This window comes from Toxorhynchites rutilus, chromosome 3 (genome assembly GCF_029784135.1).
Source record: "Toxorhynchites rutilus septentrionalis strain SRP chromosome 3, ASM2978413v1, whole genome shotgun sequence".
NCBI classification, from domain to species: domain Eukaryota; kingdom Metazoa; phylum Arthropoda; class Insecta; order Diptera; family Culicidae; genus Toxorhynchites; species Toxorhynchites rutilus.
In genome coordinates, this window is record NC_073746.1 from 182,276,272 (window position 1) to 182,294,082 (window position 17,811).

Here is a 17,811-nt window from a genome sequence, read left to right on the forward strand (position 1 = left end):
CACGTATGATCAGAATATATATATATATATATATATATATATATATATATATATATATATATATATATATATATATATATATATATATATATATATATATATATATATATATATATATATATATATATATATATATATATATATATATATATATATATATATATATATATATATATAATATATATTCGTAGTTGTTCGTAGAAACACATCGTTCATACATTTTACTTCAGTATCGAAGTGTTTTTTTTTTCAAACGAATTCTATGACTCGTGTCAGTGAATCGCCACACAGTCTGATAAGTGAATTGATCTATTTACGTTCCAAAATCAAAACAAACCGGGTGATTTGCTCTTATCTCAAATACACTATTTCCCCACGAATACACGTGCTTTTATCTATACTACTACAATGGCTTCGTTCCACCTTCACCTTAAGTCGCGTGCACAAGTGGTCAGATAATGTGAAAGCAACGACCAAAACAAAAGAGCATGACATGAGCAAACCACTCACTGACAAATCCCGGGAAGGTGATCACACATAAATGTTATAATAAATTCTTGTTAAATCATGAACTCACCTATGAATGCAGGTATAATCGGCACCGTGATTCGAAGCAACATTAATCATTACATAGTTATACGGCCTCGTTGATAAAATAGAAAAATTAAATGATTGAAGAAAGTCCTTTTCGGCATCAAAAATGAAGTTTCCAAAAAAGAAACTGCTACTATCCATAAAAACATTTTCTAATCCCTAGAATTGAAAAACATATTCAAAGTGATAATGATTAATATACATACACATTTAACGGTTACCCAAACAGAGAATTCTTTTACCGCACTACTACTTGACATATCAGGTAATATATTTTTAGGAACATGTTCTATCGTAACGCCATCTAGAATAACACTATCCATAAGCCTGATAGCGATACTAGCAGAAGAACCATAAAAAGCTCGACAGTGACCCGGACAATTTTCCTGGACAAGAAAAATGAAGCAAGTGACTTTATTTTCCCCATTTTGGTCTAACTTACCTGTATAATACAGCAATGCCTATTCGACAATTTTCTCCTACCAATTTTCAAACTTTGCTCGACAAAAGATTGCACAATAAATTTCCATTGTTTGACCCTCACACTAAACACTTTACCACCAAAGTCAGCGGACGCATAATCGGGTCTCCCAAATTTATCGTTGTTAATTTTTTCCAAATAATCGATACGATTTTGGAGAACTTCAATTCTTGTTTGGGCTTCTCGGAGCTCAAAAATCGTTTGCTTCTGAAAATCGTGCGTTGAAAGCTCCGTTTTCTCGAAGTCGTCAGTGAAACCTCCATTGTTCAGAACATGTTTCTAAATTTGTCAAATCGAAAATAAGAAGGCATTTTTTGAACATACAACTAAAACATAGACGGCGCCAGTGGTTGTGTGGTTAGCGTAACAGCCTCACAATCCGATCGGCCTGGGTTCAATCCCAGCTGGCGTCGTTGGAATTTTCTGAGGCGAAAAATCTCTGGTTACGTCTTCCTTCGGAGGGGAAGTAAAAGAAGTTGGCCCGGCTCATGAGTTGTTGAGTCTGATAGGTAGGAACAGGTGGAGTCGCCTCCCTGATGTCGGTGATTGGCACTGAAGTGGCGGAAATAGGCCGACAAAAAATAAGCGAAGATAAAAAAAAAAAAAAAAACTAAAACATACCGTTAGAGCTCCCAGATTTTCTCGCAGGTCAGCTATATGCTGCTTATTCGTATTTTGTTGCAGGTATGACCAAAAACAAACGCTCAAAATCACAGTGAATAATATAGAGAACACATAGCTAACGTTCCCATTTCGTGCATCCGGTTGAGGTCCTCCTTCAACGTTCATTTCAAAAGTTGGATTTTTTTCAAACATTTGACTTTTTGAGCAAGAAACCTCTTCAGCAACAAATGTCGTTGTGGTTGTAAACAACATTCTGGCGTGATTGAAGTTATCCCTTCCTCAGAACTTTACCAATGACAGGTAAACAAGAAGTTCAATGTAGAACAAAAAACTAATTGGGACGTGTGCGATACCTATGTTTTGCGTCAAAATATTGTAAATTACTGCTTTATAAATATTAAGATTTGACCGCAAGCGGTTCGATTTACAACCGTTGATCAATTTTCCTTTGCGAGAAACAAAATTGTCGAAGTAATCTTGGCGCAAACTGGAATTTGCGGTCGGTGCCCGATGCCGAGTTGAGAAATTATTTTTATGATAAATATATCCTACACCCCCTTTCATGTTCCTGCATAGTGATTGTAAGATTTATCCGGCATTGAGGAGAAGGTGCAACAAGAAAATTATAATGGAATGAATGATGTTCGTGATCAAAGTTGTCTGCATTACATCATAATCGCATATTGAACAGTATATCTTACAAACGCACAGTGTATAAACACCGGAGCCGGAACCATAGAATGTCAGCAACGATGGACAATAATGATAATGACAATTATTGCTATCAGCAAGGTGCAAAACCGGGTAATGCCAGCAAGGGAGCGATCCCCAAGACATCCACAATAAAATATCAAAATCAGTTCAACAACAACAATAACGTAGCTGAGCAGGAAAATTTGATGCCGCAAATAAATGGTGCTCAATCCGGACACATATGCTTGGAGCGATTAGACAGACGAATCTCGGATGAAACCGGTATGTATTTTTTGTTCGTTTGCTTCGAACCGATGGGAAGGCCAACGTTTGGATGGAAGCCGAATATCCCCTTGGTCCATCATCCTTATGATGTGAAATGTTATGCAAATAGGTCCAACACTTTGGATCGCCGGCTCAAACATTTGAATATTAAACTATCTGTGAAAATAATTAATTGCTCCCCGTAATTTAAATCCATTCCTCATGAAATCTTGTTTTTAATAAAGTAATGTAAGCTTCAGCTTCAGATTCCTTAACGCTAGGAACAATCGTATAAATTATCAAACTATTCACCGTATATTAACCATTTCACTTTTTAGCCGTGTCGAGCGTGTCCGTGGAAAATGGAAAACATCATATGAACGGCCAGGTTCACGCCTCACCATCGCACGAGGAACTAGTTGAGCTGGATCCTGAGGAGGCTGAATTGGATGGTGATTTTTCCGACAATTCCCTCGGCAATCTTTCTTATATCAGCGAGAACGGCATCATCGAGGAAATAATCCTACTTCCAGATAACATCTATTCCGACGATGAAAACGGATCTGCTTCCGATGACTGCATCTATGCATACAGAGGTGACGATGATGCGCCAAATCCGTTAGATCACCGGGATCTGCAGGCAGATGATGAGACTGATTTTTTGGAGATGGATTTTGACCCAGAGCCAAGCTCAGAATTGGAGAATCTGTTGGAAAATCAAGAAATCGAAGTGAATAACTCGTTCCAAACGGCAAAAACCGTTGAAAGGGTACCACTGATGGAGAAATCCCTAAGCTATGAAACCAAAACATCCGAAAACGAAATACCTGCGGATCAAATTGATGGTTCGTCGGTGGTGACCACCACAGTCATGAAGAAAACCGGAGCAATTCCTAAGAAAACACATTCTAAACAACCCTCTACGGATCTCCGTGAATATGACGTAGCAGGACCAAGTAGATTATCAACCAAAGATAACTACAAAAATTTGAAACTGGATCTGAAGCTATGCACCGATTATAACAGCGAATCGAGCTTTGGCTACGGCTATTTGAATTACAACCAAAAAGATTTCCGGGCTGGCACAGATGAGGAGATAAATTGCTTGGATTGTACACGAAAAGAATTCCTAATGCAGACTAAACAGGATTTGAGCATTCAAAAAATTTGCCGTTCATGTCGTTGTTCACGACACACGGCCGGTCATGGCCAGCCGCAGGTGGATGACTTTTTTCTAGACCCCAACCAGTCGGTAAACTCGAGTAGTTCGGAAACAGATCTGATGAGCATTCGGGCCGAACAAATTGTGCTGCAGGCGTTAAATAAAATCAATGAACTGAAGGCAACACCGCCCAGCATAGGACTGTCCAAAAGTATGGAAGATATCTGCATCGAGTTGAGCTCCGAACAGAAGGAAGCGGACTATATAAGGGACTACACGCAAGAGGTATGCCGTTTCAAGCATCTATACTGGTTGGACAAGTGTTCGACATAAGTCTAAGTAAACGGAATTTGTCGAATACTTATGTCCAGTCATATGCATACAATGTGTTATCTTAAACTGGTTCATTTTTTTTTGTTTCAGTTGTGCTCAGATAACACCGTTACAATCTATACACTGAATTGTGGAGAGTTAACAATAATTGAAGCATTGGTAAGTCATAATTGTTACTGTTAATTGTTGAAGATTAACCCATTATTAGATCGTGGAAATTAGCCAAAAAAATCGACTCAAATTTCAGTTAAACAATATCCTAACATAAGGCAGACCACACATTTACTTTTGATAAATATAAACTGAAGAATCTGTTGAAAAATTTTGGTGACGCTGGAAATTTGGAACTTGCTCTTTAATACACGATTTATTTTATCGAAAATAAAAATTCTTACACGGTGGGTCCAAGTTACAACATTTCTAGTGAAAAACATACAAATTGTTGAATCAAAACAGAACTTTCTGTAGGCGCTCTAAAATCGCGGTTTGTTTACTTAAAAATAACTCTCGAATTAATATCGGGCACTTGCAGCATCACTTTAAAAATTGGAGTGTGCCAAATATCCTTGGAAGTCTTTGGTTATCCAAATTATTTAAAAAATATTCCAAGTACAGTGAAAAAAAAATTGTGAGTGAAAATATACTGAAAAAATGAATAGTCATATTCCCGCAATACTTTCGTAGAAATTGCTTACAACATGTTTCCTTGAACTTGCCACTTACAATTCATTATAAGGTTTGTATCCTTGGTAATCTAGACAAACAATATTCGAAAATCTTTTGAAACATTGCAGCCATGAGTGAAAAACTTCAAGCAAACAGCGGATAGTGTTTGTACTAAAAGAGGTTATGTGTCATTTTGATATTCCATAAGTAACGGGTATTTCAATAGGTACCCTACAAAAGTAGACCGATAGGGACAGCAAACGACGCCATATTTTCTCCCGCTTGTAAACTCTGCGTTTCGAGTCACTACCGCTATCGATCACACCTACTATACTCGCGTCCAAACGTATCGCTCGCTCGATTGCAACTGACTTGCCTCGATCATAGAGGCGAATGAACTGCAAAGTTTAAAGCCTCTTAAAAACAAAGAATCAATTGCCTCGATCGGGGGGCATGCATGAACCTACCATCCTACATCAATACTTATACGAAACATTCCTCTGTTTCTCACAAACGGCATACGATCGCATACGCTGTTTACCGTTCAAATGAGTAATATCGTTGCACCACTCTCTGAAATTTCTCTTCAGTAAGGTTTGCCATTTCGTAATGGAAAGATATACGATCCAACACCGAGTCTCTTTTCTTGAATGGCGTTAACGTTCCCTGCGGAACCTTTGCCGTCTCAACGTATGCATTAACTAGCGTCATGTATTAATACTTAGTTGAGATTTCTTAAGCCAAATAACACGCCTTGAACGTATTCCGAGGGGCAAGCTCTAGATTACGCGTGACCACAGTGCAAATCGAAGAAAATTTCTCTGACGAAAAATCCCCCGGCCAGAACGGGAATCGAACCCGAACACCCGGCATGATAATGTGAGACGCTAACCACTCGGCCACGGGTGCACTACAACAACGAGTCGAGATTATTAAAATTTACTACCAAAATTCGGAGTCATTGGCCTCAACTTTAAGAGCGCTACGTACAATTTATGGTCGTCCTAATCGTCCTACCAGATCAACAATTGAGCGTCTAGTGGAAAAATTTGAAGCCACAGGCATAGTACAGAATGTTCTTGTGCCAGTGAGACAAAGAAGTGCCCGTTGTGTCGAGATTTTGAGGAAGAATTGAGGAAGATCCAAATCAGTATCTCACACGTCGTTCTCAAGCGTTGGGCATCTCTGTGATGTCGTTGTGCCGAATTTTGCGAAAAGATCTTGGCCTTCATCATTACAAGATCAAATTGACGCAAGAACTGAAGCCGCTTGACCACCAGAAGCGTCGTTCGTGAATTGGGCTGAGCAATAACTTGAAAATGATCCGGATTTTCATCGAAAAATCATCTTCAGTGATGCGGCTCTTTTCTGTCTGAATGGCTTCGTCAATAAGCAAAATATGCGTTATTGGACAGACAGCAATCCACACGTACTCCATGAGTCACCATTGCATCCCGAATAAAATACGGTTTAGTGCGGTTTATGGTTCGGCGGCGTCATTGGTCCATACTTCTTCCGTGATGATCAAGACCGGCACGTTACTGTGAATGAGAAACGCTATCGCCCAATGATAACTGAATATTATTGGCCCGAATTTGATGATTGGACAATATGTGGTTTCAACAGAACGGCGCTACAAACCTCACAGTGAATTTAACAATCGATTTGTTGAAAACCAAGTTTGGTAAGCGTGTTTTCTCACGAAATGACCCAGTAAATTGGCCGCCTCGGTTCGTGCGATTTGACGCCGTTAGACTATTTCCTGCGCGCCTACGTCAAGTCTATGGTCTATGCCAATAAGCCAGCGACGATTGATGAACTTCGTACGAATATCGAACGTGAAATTGCAGCAGTGTCGGCCGATTTATGCGTAGAAACCGACGAAAATTGGGTTCAGCGTCTGAACTTCTGCAAGCGTGCCCGTGGTGGTTTTTGTTTTTTGAATGTTTCGCGTCTGGACAAAACAATAAAGTTCAAATGGCCAGTCTTTTAAATGAAGATAGTTGTTATATTCTACATTATATACTTCAATACAACCGGCTTCTTACATGTCCCTGGCAACTCAGAAAAAATGAGTCGATCTATAGTTGTGAAACGCAGTGTTTACATTTTATTTCGTTTATACCGTGAAGTGGCGTTCGTGATCAGACCCAATATGTTTGTAGAATGACTAACGGAGCCCCGATCGAACTATGGGAAAATGAACTTTTCATCCGGCCCACATCGATCCCTGCGGATCGATAGTGATCTTATCTGATAATCTATCTTTGTTGCTGTCGTTCCCAGTACCAACACTCTTCACTGTGGTTACGATGAGACTGGCGCGAAAGAGGAAGAAAACTTAATGTCAGGTCCCGACGCGGGCTCAACGTGTTAAGCAGTGTTTGGATTTCGATCAAAATCGAATGATACACAATGTGTCATGCAAGTAAACTCTCACGAACATATAACCAAATATGAGAGGATCATTCAGATACTTGTATGAATGTCAGTAATCACTTGTGTAATATTTAGTGATTAAACTAAGAGAGGAACGAAGACTGTTGATTGCATATCCGATCTGTATCAAACATCGCATACCATTTTCGAAGCCGGCATACAAGTTTGAACCACATATATCGTCCCATTTTACTGTAGCGAAACCCACTGTACAGAAAAGTGCAAAGCAATAAATGATACAAGAAAAATTACGTCATCATTTAGTCACCATTTGCGGAGAGCAGTGAATGGGAAAAGAGATAAAACGCGAGAGTTTTTGCTTCTCACTGGAGCGGTGTTGCTAGTAAAACTATGCGGTCTATATGAATATACATATTTCAAGGGATAGCGGCGTTAAAAATGGAAAATATAATCTGATTACCCTCCCTTAGCCTCTATCGATAATCATATAGTTTGCACTCTCTGAGACTTAAAAATCAGAATCTGCTACATTAGCTTAATATGAATCTTTCGCTTTGCGTGGTCCGTACGATCCTGCTGTTTCATGATGCATGGAGAGGTCGATATTCATATGTTAGAGGCAAAGAAGAAAATAAGCTTTCTGACCAAAAGCGTATATGATAGCTTTGCTTGCATGCTGGTGTGCAATAAAGTGCGAGCCGATGCAGAGTTGTCTCGTTCTCTTTTGTGTCGTGATTTGCAACACATAACAACAAAAGAATACCGCTGGGGGAAATGTTTCCTGAAAGATCATATTTGAACGAACGAAAGCGATTTTTTCAATTAGTGGATCATTTGGCAAACACTGGTGTTAAGTCTCATTCAGGATATGAATGTCATTTACCAATTGTTTTTAGAATCACAAATATAGCATGACTAAAACCAGTGTATCTTGTGAATTAAACTTTAGATTATCCTGCCATAGATAGTGTAGGTGTCAAATCTATATAAATAAAAATGTAAGGCAAAATGTGTTGCGCGAAACCCGAAGAACGAATCGTCCGATTTGAGCCATCTTTATTTTGATGTATTCGTCTCTGCCCGTCAGCTGGTACTATTTATAAATCGCATGAGTCTTCCAAGAGTTATTGTGAGATGAGATGTACTATTTTCTCATTACAGGTCGGACTCGATTATATACAATTTTAGACTCGATTATACACTCTGCCCAACTTTTATAAGACCACACTGATTTTATTTCGTTGCAACACAAACAGTTAGACATGATACATTCATACATTGTTGAATGCTTAGAATAAAGTATATTTGACGTCAATTTCGTTCAAAAGAGTTATTTGTTTATTTATTGTGCTTAAATATGATAATTTCAGCTGTCCAGTTTCTATAAGACTACATCAAAATTCATAAGGATTATCAATGAAAAATTCAAATCGATCAGCTGATTTACATGTCAATAATAGGCAACCTTGCCATTTTGGCTAATAAGCTGGAAAATTCGTGTTGGAATACTATTCACCAAATGCTGCTGAACGAATTTCTCGATGTTTTTCCATGTTTCCGAAATTGCGACCTTGAGCTCTTCAATCGTGGTGTACCAATTTCCCTCAGTGTAGATTGTGCGTACAAGGATCCCAACAGGATTCAAATCTGGTGAGTGAGCCGACCAGTCCAAAAAATTAAGTTTTTGGTCCTTAATCCATTACTTAGTTTCCTTGCTGATATGAATAGTAGCATTATTTTACTGGAATGTGATTTTTTTTTGTGACGACATCCACGCAAAAACTGTAGGAGAGAGGATTCCAGAACATGTATGTAATCCTTGAATGATATGAAAGCTGTCTTGAGCTTTCCGGTTGCACAGAATCCCGCCCAAACCATGCATGAGCCTCCACCAAAATTACTGTTCCTTCTTTCGTAAATCACGCCAGTACCCGTTGAATCTAGAGATGGGCAAACCGTTGACGAACGGTACGAGAGAACTAGATACGATGAGTCTCGAAGTTTTGGCAGGAGTACCCCCGCTTACTTTTCGGTTCACAGAATTATCCTACAGATTTCTCATCCGTTGCAAGATCATGAATCCATTGGTAATTGATAACTTCGAAAATCTACTCCAACTGACTCCTCAGTCAAGTTTTATGTCTTTATACCATGAGTACCTTACACACGACGTGCACCCTTCACCAGGCATCTCCAACCAAGTTTGCTTCCCTTTCTTCTGCAATTCCTCTGTCATTTTTGATCTGTCCATGCGACAAAAAATCCATGGAATCCCAGATCACCTACGCTCCGATTCTATTCCGCCGATATTTTCGGCAGAATATGGGAAAGTTGGATCTGATAAAATGTTCTTTACTGACGGTTCATTCATAAACGCGTCCACTGGCTTCGGCATCTTCAATGAAAATTCCAGTGCCTCTTTCAAACCCAAAGATCCTTGTTCCGTGTATGTCGCTGAACTGGGTGCGATATATTACGCATTAGGGATCATTGAAACATTGCCCATCGACCACTATTTTATTTTTTCAGACAGTCTCAGCTCAATAGAGGCAATCCGCTCAATGAAGGTTGATAAACGCTTATCTTATTTCCTAACTAGAATAAGACAACTATTGAGTGTTTTGGTCGAAAAATTATTCAAGATTACCTTAGTATGGGTTCCCTCTCATTGCTCGATTCCGGGGAATGAGAAAGCGGACTCGCTAGCTAAGGTGGGCGCTTTAGAAGGCACACTTTTTGAAAGGCAAATTGCTTATAATGAATTTTTTCACATTCCTCGTCAGTATACGCTCGTAAGTTGGCAGCGCATGTGGAGTGGTGATGAGTTCGGTCGTTGGTTACACACGATTATCCCTAGGGTCTCGACGAGTGCATGGTTCAAGGGATTGAATGTAGGTCGTGATTTCATTCGCGTGATATCTCGGCTTATGTCCAATCACTACAACCTAAACGCGCATCTCTATCGCATTGGGCTCGCAGCAAACAATCTTTGTGATTGTGGCGATGGCTACCACGACATCGAGCATGTTGTCTGGTCGTGTATCCGGCTCCATGCTGCTCGCTCTCAGCTCTCTAGAGCACTGAGAGCACAAGGCAGACAATCGGATATCCCCGTCCGGGATATCTTAGGTAGCCGGGATCCTGATCTTCTGCTTCATCTATACCTGTTCCTCAGAAACGCCGATGTCAACGTTTAATGATGTTTCCTTCGTTGTGTCCCCGTTTCATATCCCTCCTATCCGATCGATAAACTTTTACTTAGTCGCGGCAATACATACACACACTCTTTACAGATGCACGGGCCGAAGGTTGTGCAGTCCACTGGTTATTCAACAAGAGCCAAAGGTTGTACCGCTCATGACAACTCTACACGAGTTGATGATTGCGCCGGCTAGTGACCATTCTATCCTGGATTCCTCGAGTCGAGAAAGACGCACCACGCTAGATATGGGGTACAGACTAGGGGGGCGTTGCTGATTAATGGTCAGCTGCATCCCAATAGGAAGTATCCCGTGTCGGGCACACGTACAGAGCATCGAAGACTGCGACATACCAATTATGAGAACACTTGTAATACTAACCTCGAGTCAACCGCGAGTAATCGGTTACATATTACTAACATAGTCTAAGCAAACATTGTCAAAATATTGAACTCCCGGCCCCGTTAGGCTGACGCCATATGAGCCTTAATAAAATATATATTTTGGATAAAAAAAAAAAACTAGTTCGCCGAAAAGAGTGAACGAAAGGTCGTTCTTTTTCAAAGAACGGTAGTTCTCCCCACGAACTGATTGTGAACGAACTGATTCCGAAAGAACGGTTTGCGAGTGAACTGTTTGAGAGTGAACTGTTTGAGAGTGAACTGTATGGGAAAGAACTGATTGAGAGTGAACTGTTTGGGAACGAACTGTTTGAGTGTTTGTGGGCGAAATGTTTGCGAACGAACTAGTGCAGCTGAACTGATTTGCGCTGGACGGAATGGATAAATATAACGAGAACGCTTGTAAGGAAAACAAAACGATATTGTCATTTATGGGCAAAATGCATCTAACGCAGGGTTTATTTTGTTATTGTATACTCAATGTTGGGTTAAAAATTAAATTAGATTTTCGTAGTTTTAAAAGCAAAACTATATGTTTTCAATTTCATATATTCTTTCAATTCCGCGTAACATTCATATATTTCCTAATTATCAGAAAATATCTGGGTGAAGCTGGGGCGATTCATGGATTAGATAAACATAAAATCTTCGTTAGATTGGATGGATTAGGTAAACATAAAGTTTTTTCGTTGCTTTCAATTCATTGGTCTATTGCGTGTTCGTGTTATCGTGATTGTTTGTATGATTGATTGTTAGTAAAAATCGCTGCTGATTTTTTCCCCTGAATGAACATTATGAAATATGATCTTACATAGAACCTGTGTGTTGTCCAAAAAGCGAATATGAAAAATTGCACATATTTTGCGCATCAAATTATTAGATAAATTTTTGTCGACCGATAAACATATTTTCACATACAGTTTGCGACTTTTAAAGAAGAAGCAGCTTATCTTTCCCCACTAAATTTCAAAAATATAAATCCCATACGTACACTATCCAATCCAACGATATCAATTAATAGCTGTCTACTGATGTTGGGTTCCAGCTAATATTCTATGTTGTTCTTAATACCGCTGAATAAAAAAAAGACGGGTGGGTAATGTCGGGGACATAACCGGAGTGACGTAGGACTATACAAAGGGGACAGCTTTTGTTAAATATATATTTTAAATATATTTTTTTATTTCCTTCTCCTACGTGAATACCTACCTATCTACCTGAAAAATGGATTAGTTTACTGTTTACTCTTTATGAATATGTTGATGGTTCTGAAAAGAACCTTTGGTGTTGTGTTTTTGTTATCACTCGATATTCCCATCTTGTTCGGTTAAACCTTCCTGTTGAGCTATTGCGTTTGCCACTCGCCACAGCTTTCACAGTTGGAAAATTTATTCCCATCCAGCTTGTGACATGTTGTTCAGTAAATTACATTTAATGCGACGTGCCGGAGAAACACTTTGCCACTCACTGAAACTAATTGTTGCCTTGATGAGCGCCGAACCGAAGCTGCTCTGTTCTTGATGCGGGTTTTCTGATTGTCGTGAGCAGCTTTGCAAGCCAACTCGAGCACTCCGACGGCCGAAACTCTATAATCGCTGTTAGGTATACTGGTGCTCCGGCACCAATCCGTTCGGCCTAGTTACCCTTGCGGAGCAATCAGTGAATGCGACCAACAGGGAACTGGAGACCTGCACGGTTCGAGTGAGACTTTGCCTTTCCCTTAACTTGTCCTCCTTTGTTACGTCCACGATGCCGATGCCGTACAACCACACGGGTTTACGGTTTGAAAGAAAATAAGATATTTTTTTGGGGTCCGCGTGTTTTATACTCTAGCGGTACACACTCACAGGATAGAGACAAATCGGCAGACTCAGCCAGAGGGGCGAGTCCAACGAGACGAACGAATGAGCGTTAAAAGGGAGCGATGGCAAAAAAATACATTCATTACGATTTGTTCGCTCGATGGATTCACATGCAGGCTAAAAAGGGTCCTTTTCAGGATCACAAAATTATCTTCAATCTAAAGAGTTTATTGTTTTGTTATCACTCGATATTCCCATCTTGTTCGGCTAAACCTTTCTGTTTAACGATTGCATTTGCCACTCGCCACAGCTTTTACAGTTGGAAAATTTCTTCCCATCCAGCTTGTGACATATTTTACAGTAAATTACATTCAATGGCACGTCGCATTACCACCACTCAGTATCGGATTGGAGGTAATTTTAACCTGTAATTGAACATTTGCGATGACAGTGGTACAGTGTCGACTTTCAATGTGGGGTCATAATTTGGATCTCTATGTTTACAAAAATGCAATTAAATAAGTCGCATTACATGTCCGTCCAATTAGCTAAATGTCGAACTAATTGTAAATTACTGTACTTTCAATCTGGAAACAATTTAAGAATTGGTGAAAATTGAATAATCAGGAAAGTCCCCAACTATCAATAAGCTCAGAACAACTGCCAAATTCACATACTCATCAGATCCTGGCAAACAAATTATGAAAAAATCAATTTGTGTTTTATTATTATTTTGGATAATGTTTTAGAAAGCATTGAACTGTATTTCCTAAACTCTATTTTGGAAGGTTTAATGGCCCTGAAAAGCGCCTTGTTTTATGGAATGGTTCCAATTTAGAAAACTTAGTACTCGTGGTTTTGAAAAAAACCATTTCGATCGCCCTCGATGCCGCCTTGTTCTGGATTTGCCACCAAAGCAGTTTGTATAAAGAACAAACTTTTTTCTTCTGCTACCTGATGCCGTTTTGCGATTGCGTTTGCCACTCGCCACTCGCTGCAACTGCCTGTTGTCTTGATGTCCACCGAATGTGTTCTGTTCCGAATGCGGGTTTTCTTATCGTCGCGAGCAGCTTTGCCAGCTAACTCGATCACTTCGGCGGCCGAAACTATATAACGCCGGCTAGGTGGACTGGTGCACTGGTACTAACGCGCTCTGCCTAGCTACCCTTGCGGGGAACACCAGATCAACACGGTTGAAGCGGGATTTTGCCTTTCCCTTCACTTTTCCTCCTTTGCCATGTCCAGACATGGCTGCTTGGGTTGGTTTGTTGATGTGTTGTGATGCGATGTGGTGTACGGTTTGAATGAGAATGATCGTTACGGCAGCGGAGCGGGGATTTTTAAGCTGACTGGCTGGCTCGAGAATTACGCATGTGTGAGACTGCGACCAATGTTTCGTTCATTTTCTTCTTTTTCCTTTCCAATCGTGCTTCATTCTATTTCGCTGCTGCTCTGGTTGCCCGTTTTGGTCGGTACGATTTGAGGAGCACAAAATGGACCAATCAAAAATGGACACAAAGTGCATTTTGACAATGCTTGATATTTCACAATTATTCAATTATTTATCTCAAGAAAAATGAAATGTTATTCGTTATGATAGATGCGTGGATATATTTCCTATCAATTGATGCAAAAATCTTTGCGATCTATTGAGAAATGCTCGAGTTATAAGCGTTCCAAATCTTGCATTTTTTCCTACTTGTTCAGTGCCTAGATTTCCATTTCACCCCCTATATCTTCCGGTTAGACGTAGTCCTACGTCAAAAGCGAAAGAACGGTTCAAAAGAACTGATTCACTTAGATGAACGGTTAATGAGTGAACCGTTCATCAAAGTGATTTTTTTGCTCATCTCTAGCTGAAACCATCAAGATCATCCTAACTGAACTTTTTTTCGTCAGTGAAGATAACCTAAACATTGAAGAACTTTTCGTTATGGTATATAGCAAATGTATTCTTTTGGAAGATTTCTTTGTCAAAACATACCATGTTCCACTGTCGGGTCATGTGAGCTTTGGAGATGGTGTAAGATGAGGAGCTTTAACCTTTTAAACCCTCTTTATGTGAGGATTTTTTACCAAAACTTGACGAATTGTCATTGTCGATTTACGTGAAGCTCTCTCTTTCCTACCGTATCCTTGAGCATTCGTCAAATAATTGAGCACTACTTGATGAGATCGTCCAATCCGACGAGAAATTTCTCTGATACCAACATTTTCTTGGTGAAATGCATCGATTTGTCTTTCTGTGCGCTCAGCGTTTGCACACACACATATGAAAATCATTCAGTGTACGGTAGTCACCAATACCAACACACTAGAATATAAGTTGAATCATTGTTTATTTATAATGGCACAAAGCAGCAAGATCATCACATGGTCTTATAGAAGTTGGACAGAGTGTATACAGTTTCAAAAAGGACATTTTTTTTACATTTCAATTATGACTTATTTCACGAAAAAATATTACCTTTCAACGTTAGGGTGAAATTTAATTGGCTTTTATATGTACAGTGGGGACAAAATCGTGATTTTTAAGATTTTGTTTGAATTTTCAACAGGAATTGTTTATATCGACATTGCAGCTAAATTAAGATAGATAGAAGTTGGGTGTAAATATTGTCGAGCGATTAGAAAGCTTTAATTTAATTGATAGAAACAATCAAGTTCAATATGAATTTTTAAGATAAAATTAAAAATAACACATTAAAAATTACTAACTTTGAAGTTTTTCACTTGCAAAATGTCATTTAAATCCACTAATTTAGATGTTGCACAAATATATCTTGTACTAAATTTTCTCATCTTCCTAATAGAAGCAACAGAATCGCCTTCTGTAGTGCACTTTTTAATGTAGCGCCAGTTTGAGGCAACAGGGTTCGAAACAAACAAAAAGTTGTATAACTCTATCATTGTTGAAATTCGAACATGTGCGTAGAAGGATTTTTTTCATCAAATATGATCCTCTATCACCTCCCGAATGAATTCGGATTTTCTATATCAGAGAGGTATTTTATGACTTTAAGGGGACGAATCAAAAATAAAATTCTTCTTTTATATTAAAAAACCGAATAATATATGCATAAAAAACGATTAAAGAATATTTTTGTGACTCGATTGTATACAGGATTTGATGATATACAGTAAAAATAAATCCGAAACTATATATAATCGAGTCCGCCCTGTATATCGTAGCAACCAATGTAACAGAACTCCGAATAACCCGAGATTTCTCTTCTAGACACGTGTCGGTGTGGCCCCGAATTTGAATGTCCTTCGTCAGTACTTTTCTGAACAGTACTGCGCTGATACGAGCAAAATGAGCATCCCCCAGTATCTACTCTATATGTCGAAACGTGACTGCGACTATAAAAAACTTATTGATGCCATAAAGTCGTGTTGTGATGATCCCTTGGATGTGCAATATTATCCGGTAGAACATCATTATTCAAATATATGCATTGAATTAAACAATCATACTTTGTTTGCAGTTGGATCCGTTTTCGGATGCTCCAGAAATTGTACAGATCAACTCAGCTGAAATCGCCAAAAGATGGAACACAAACACCAATCTGAGACAAATTATCAACTTCAAGCATAAACACTTCCACACTATGAACATACTTGGTAAGTTTCAAAACTGATTATGTTAATAACTGCTCATATAAAATGATCCATTTTTGTAGGTAAAATTGTCAACATAATACGGCAACCCACTCGAGGAAATCACACGAATCAGATAATAAATATTCCACTGTATTACAAAAGTGGATCCATAACAATAACCAGGATAACTTGAGTCTTTGGGCAGTTCTATCGTATGGTCGCTTCCTGTGTACTCTCTGTTAACAATGCTTCTTAGCTCGCAGTGTAGAGTTGCCCCAAAATGATATTCAATGATTCGAATATCATTCGTAATCATTGTAAAACGGCACAAACTTGTCAAGCATAAGTTTATTAATCTCTTTTTCGCTTGAATACGAAAGAGGCGGAACACACACACCCAGTCTGTTGTATATTTATCTTCATGTAAAATATGTTAAAAATTATGTACATATAGCTTTTCGTTTATTTATTGTATACGTGTATCAATTAGTAGACGGTTCTGAAGCAGCATTAGCCTAGGCTTAAGTCGGGACAACATGTTTTTATGAATGTACCCAATATCAAGAAAATGAATGACACTTTACAATAAGTCCAACTATGGTTACGCTGATATCTCACTGAGCAGAACGACGTAGTTTTGGAACATTTTGAAGCTACGACTGTAGTCACATCTGGCAGATAACGATAAATTATACATCTTCACAGGAAATTTGTTATCACGTTATTAAACCCTTTAATTGCCACCACTCGAAGACACATTTCAATAAAATGTTTAAACATAAAAAAATCGTTTATTTTATGAAAAAATAAATCATATGCAATTTGATAGTAGATTTTTCTTGTCGCTCGCTTTTTCCTCACCGCCATCAAAACGGATCGCAGGATCGATCCTTATCATATTTTTTATTTGGTCTTTGGTCATATTTTTTATTTGGTCTTGGTTTTTATTTTGGACTCGGCAAACTTCGTCCCACCCAAAATGGATTTTTTGTTATCAATACTGTCAAACATTCACGTATTCTTAGTAAGCTAACGTTCATGGATCCAATTGATTGATCTTCTAATTAGCCCTTTACAATTTCCTTTTGCTATAAATTTTCTAGTAACTCATTATAATGTAGAATTATTTTCAGACAACTCTCGTTCACCATTTTTCTATTACTTGCAAATAACATGTTTCTCCGTTACATGGAATACATGTTCAATACAGAAAATATAATGAAATGAAGAGTTCTCACTGAAACTTGGCTTCGTGCGGACATTTCAGATTGTGAACTATCGTCAGAATATCAGTTATTTCGCTGCGACCGTAATCGAGTTACCAGCCAATTTTCCAGAGAAGGTGGTGTACTTATCGCGGTAAAATCCAACTACTCGTGTGCTGTAGTACCGTTTGAGGACTGTGGCCATCTTGAGCAAGTAGCTGTGCGCATTAGTCTGCTGTACAGAACACTATACATCGCTGCTATCTATTTGCGCCCCCTCTCCAGTCTAGTCTATCTTTATAAAAAGATCGATCTTGTCGAATCGATTCTCCAAATGGCGTAGGGATCGATATTTGCCGAATTGATCTTTGAAAAATCAAAAT

General features: G+C 38.8%; 1 protein-coding gene across 3 annotated transcripts in view; it reads left to right on the forward strand.

Annotated features, from left to right (window-relative positions):
• LOC129779673 (uncharacterized) overlaps positions 1-16,999 on the forward strand; it is a 48,500-nt gene extending 31,501 nt beyond the window's left edge. The window contains exons 1-7 of one of the 3 annotated variants that reach the window (XM_055787294.1): positions 283-2,674; positions 2,995-3,108; positions 3,190-4,103; positions 4,242-4,310; positions 15,859-16,050; positions 16,109-16,244; positions 16,304-16,999. In XM_055787294.1, coding sequence (XP_055643269.1) covers positions 2,440-2,674; positions 2,995-3,108; positions 3,190-4,103; positions 4,242-4,310; positions 15,859-16,050; positions 16,109-16,244; positions 16,304-16,416 — 1,773 coding nt within the window. In that variant the 5' untranslated portion in view covers positions 283-2,439 and the 3' untranslated portion in view covers positions 16,417-16,999. Of the gene's footprint in view, positions 1-282; positions 2,675-2,994; positions 4,104-4,241; positions 4,311-15,858; positions 16,051-16,108; positions 16,245-16,303 lie in introns of those variants that run through there. The other 2 variants (XM_055787293.1, XM_055787295.1) reach the window with 2 other exon arrangements.
• Positions 17,000-17,811: the final 812 nt, after the last annotated feature.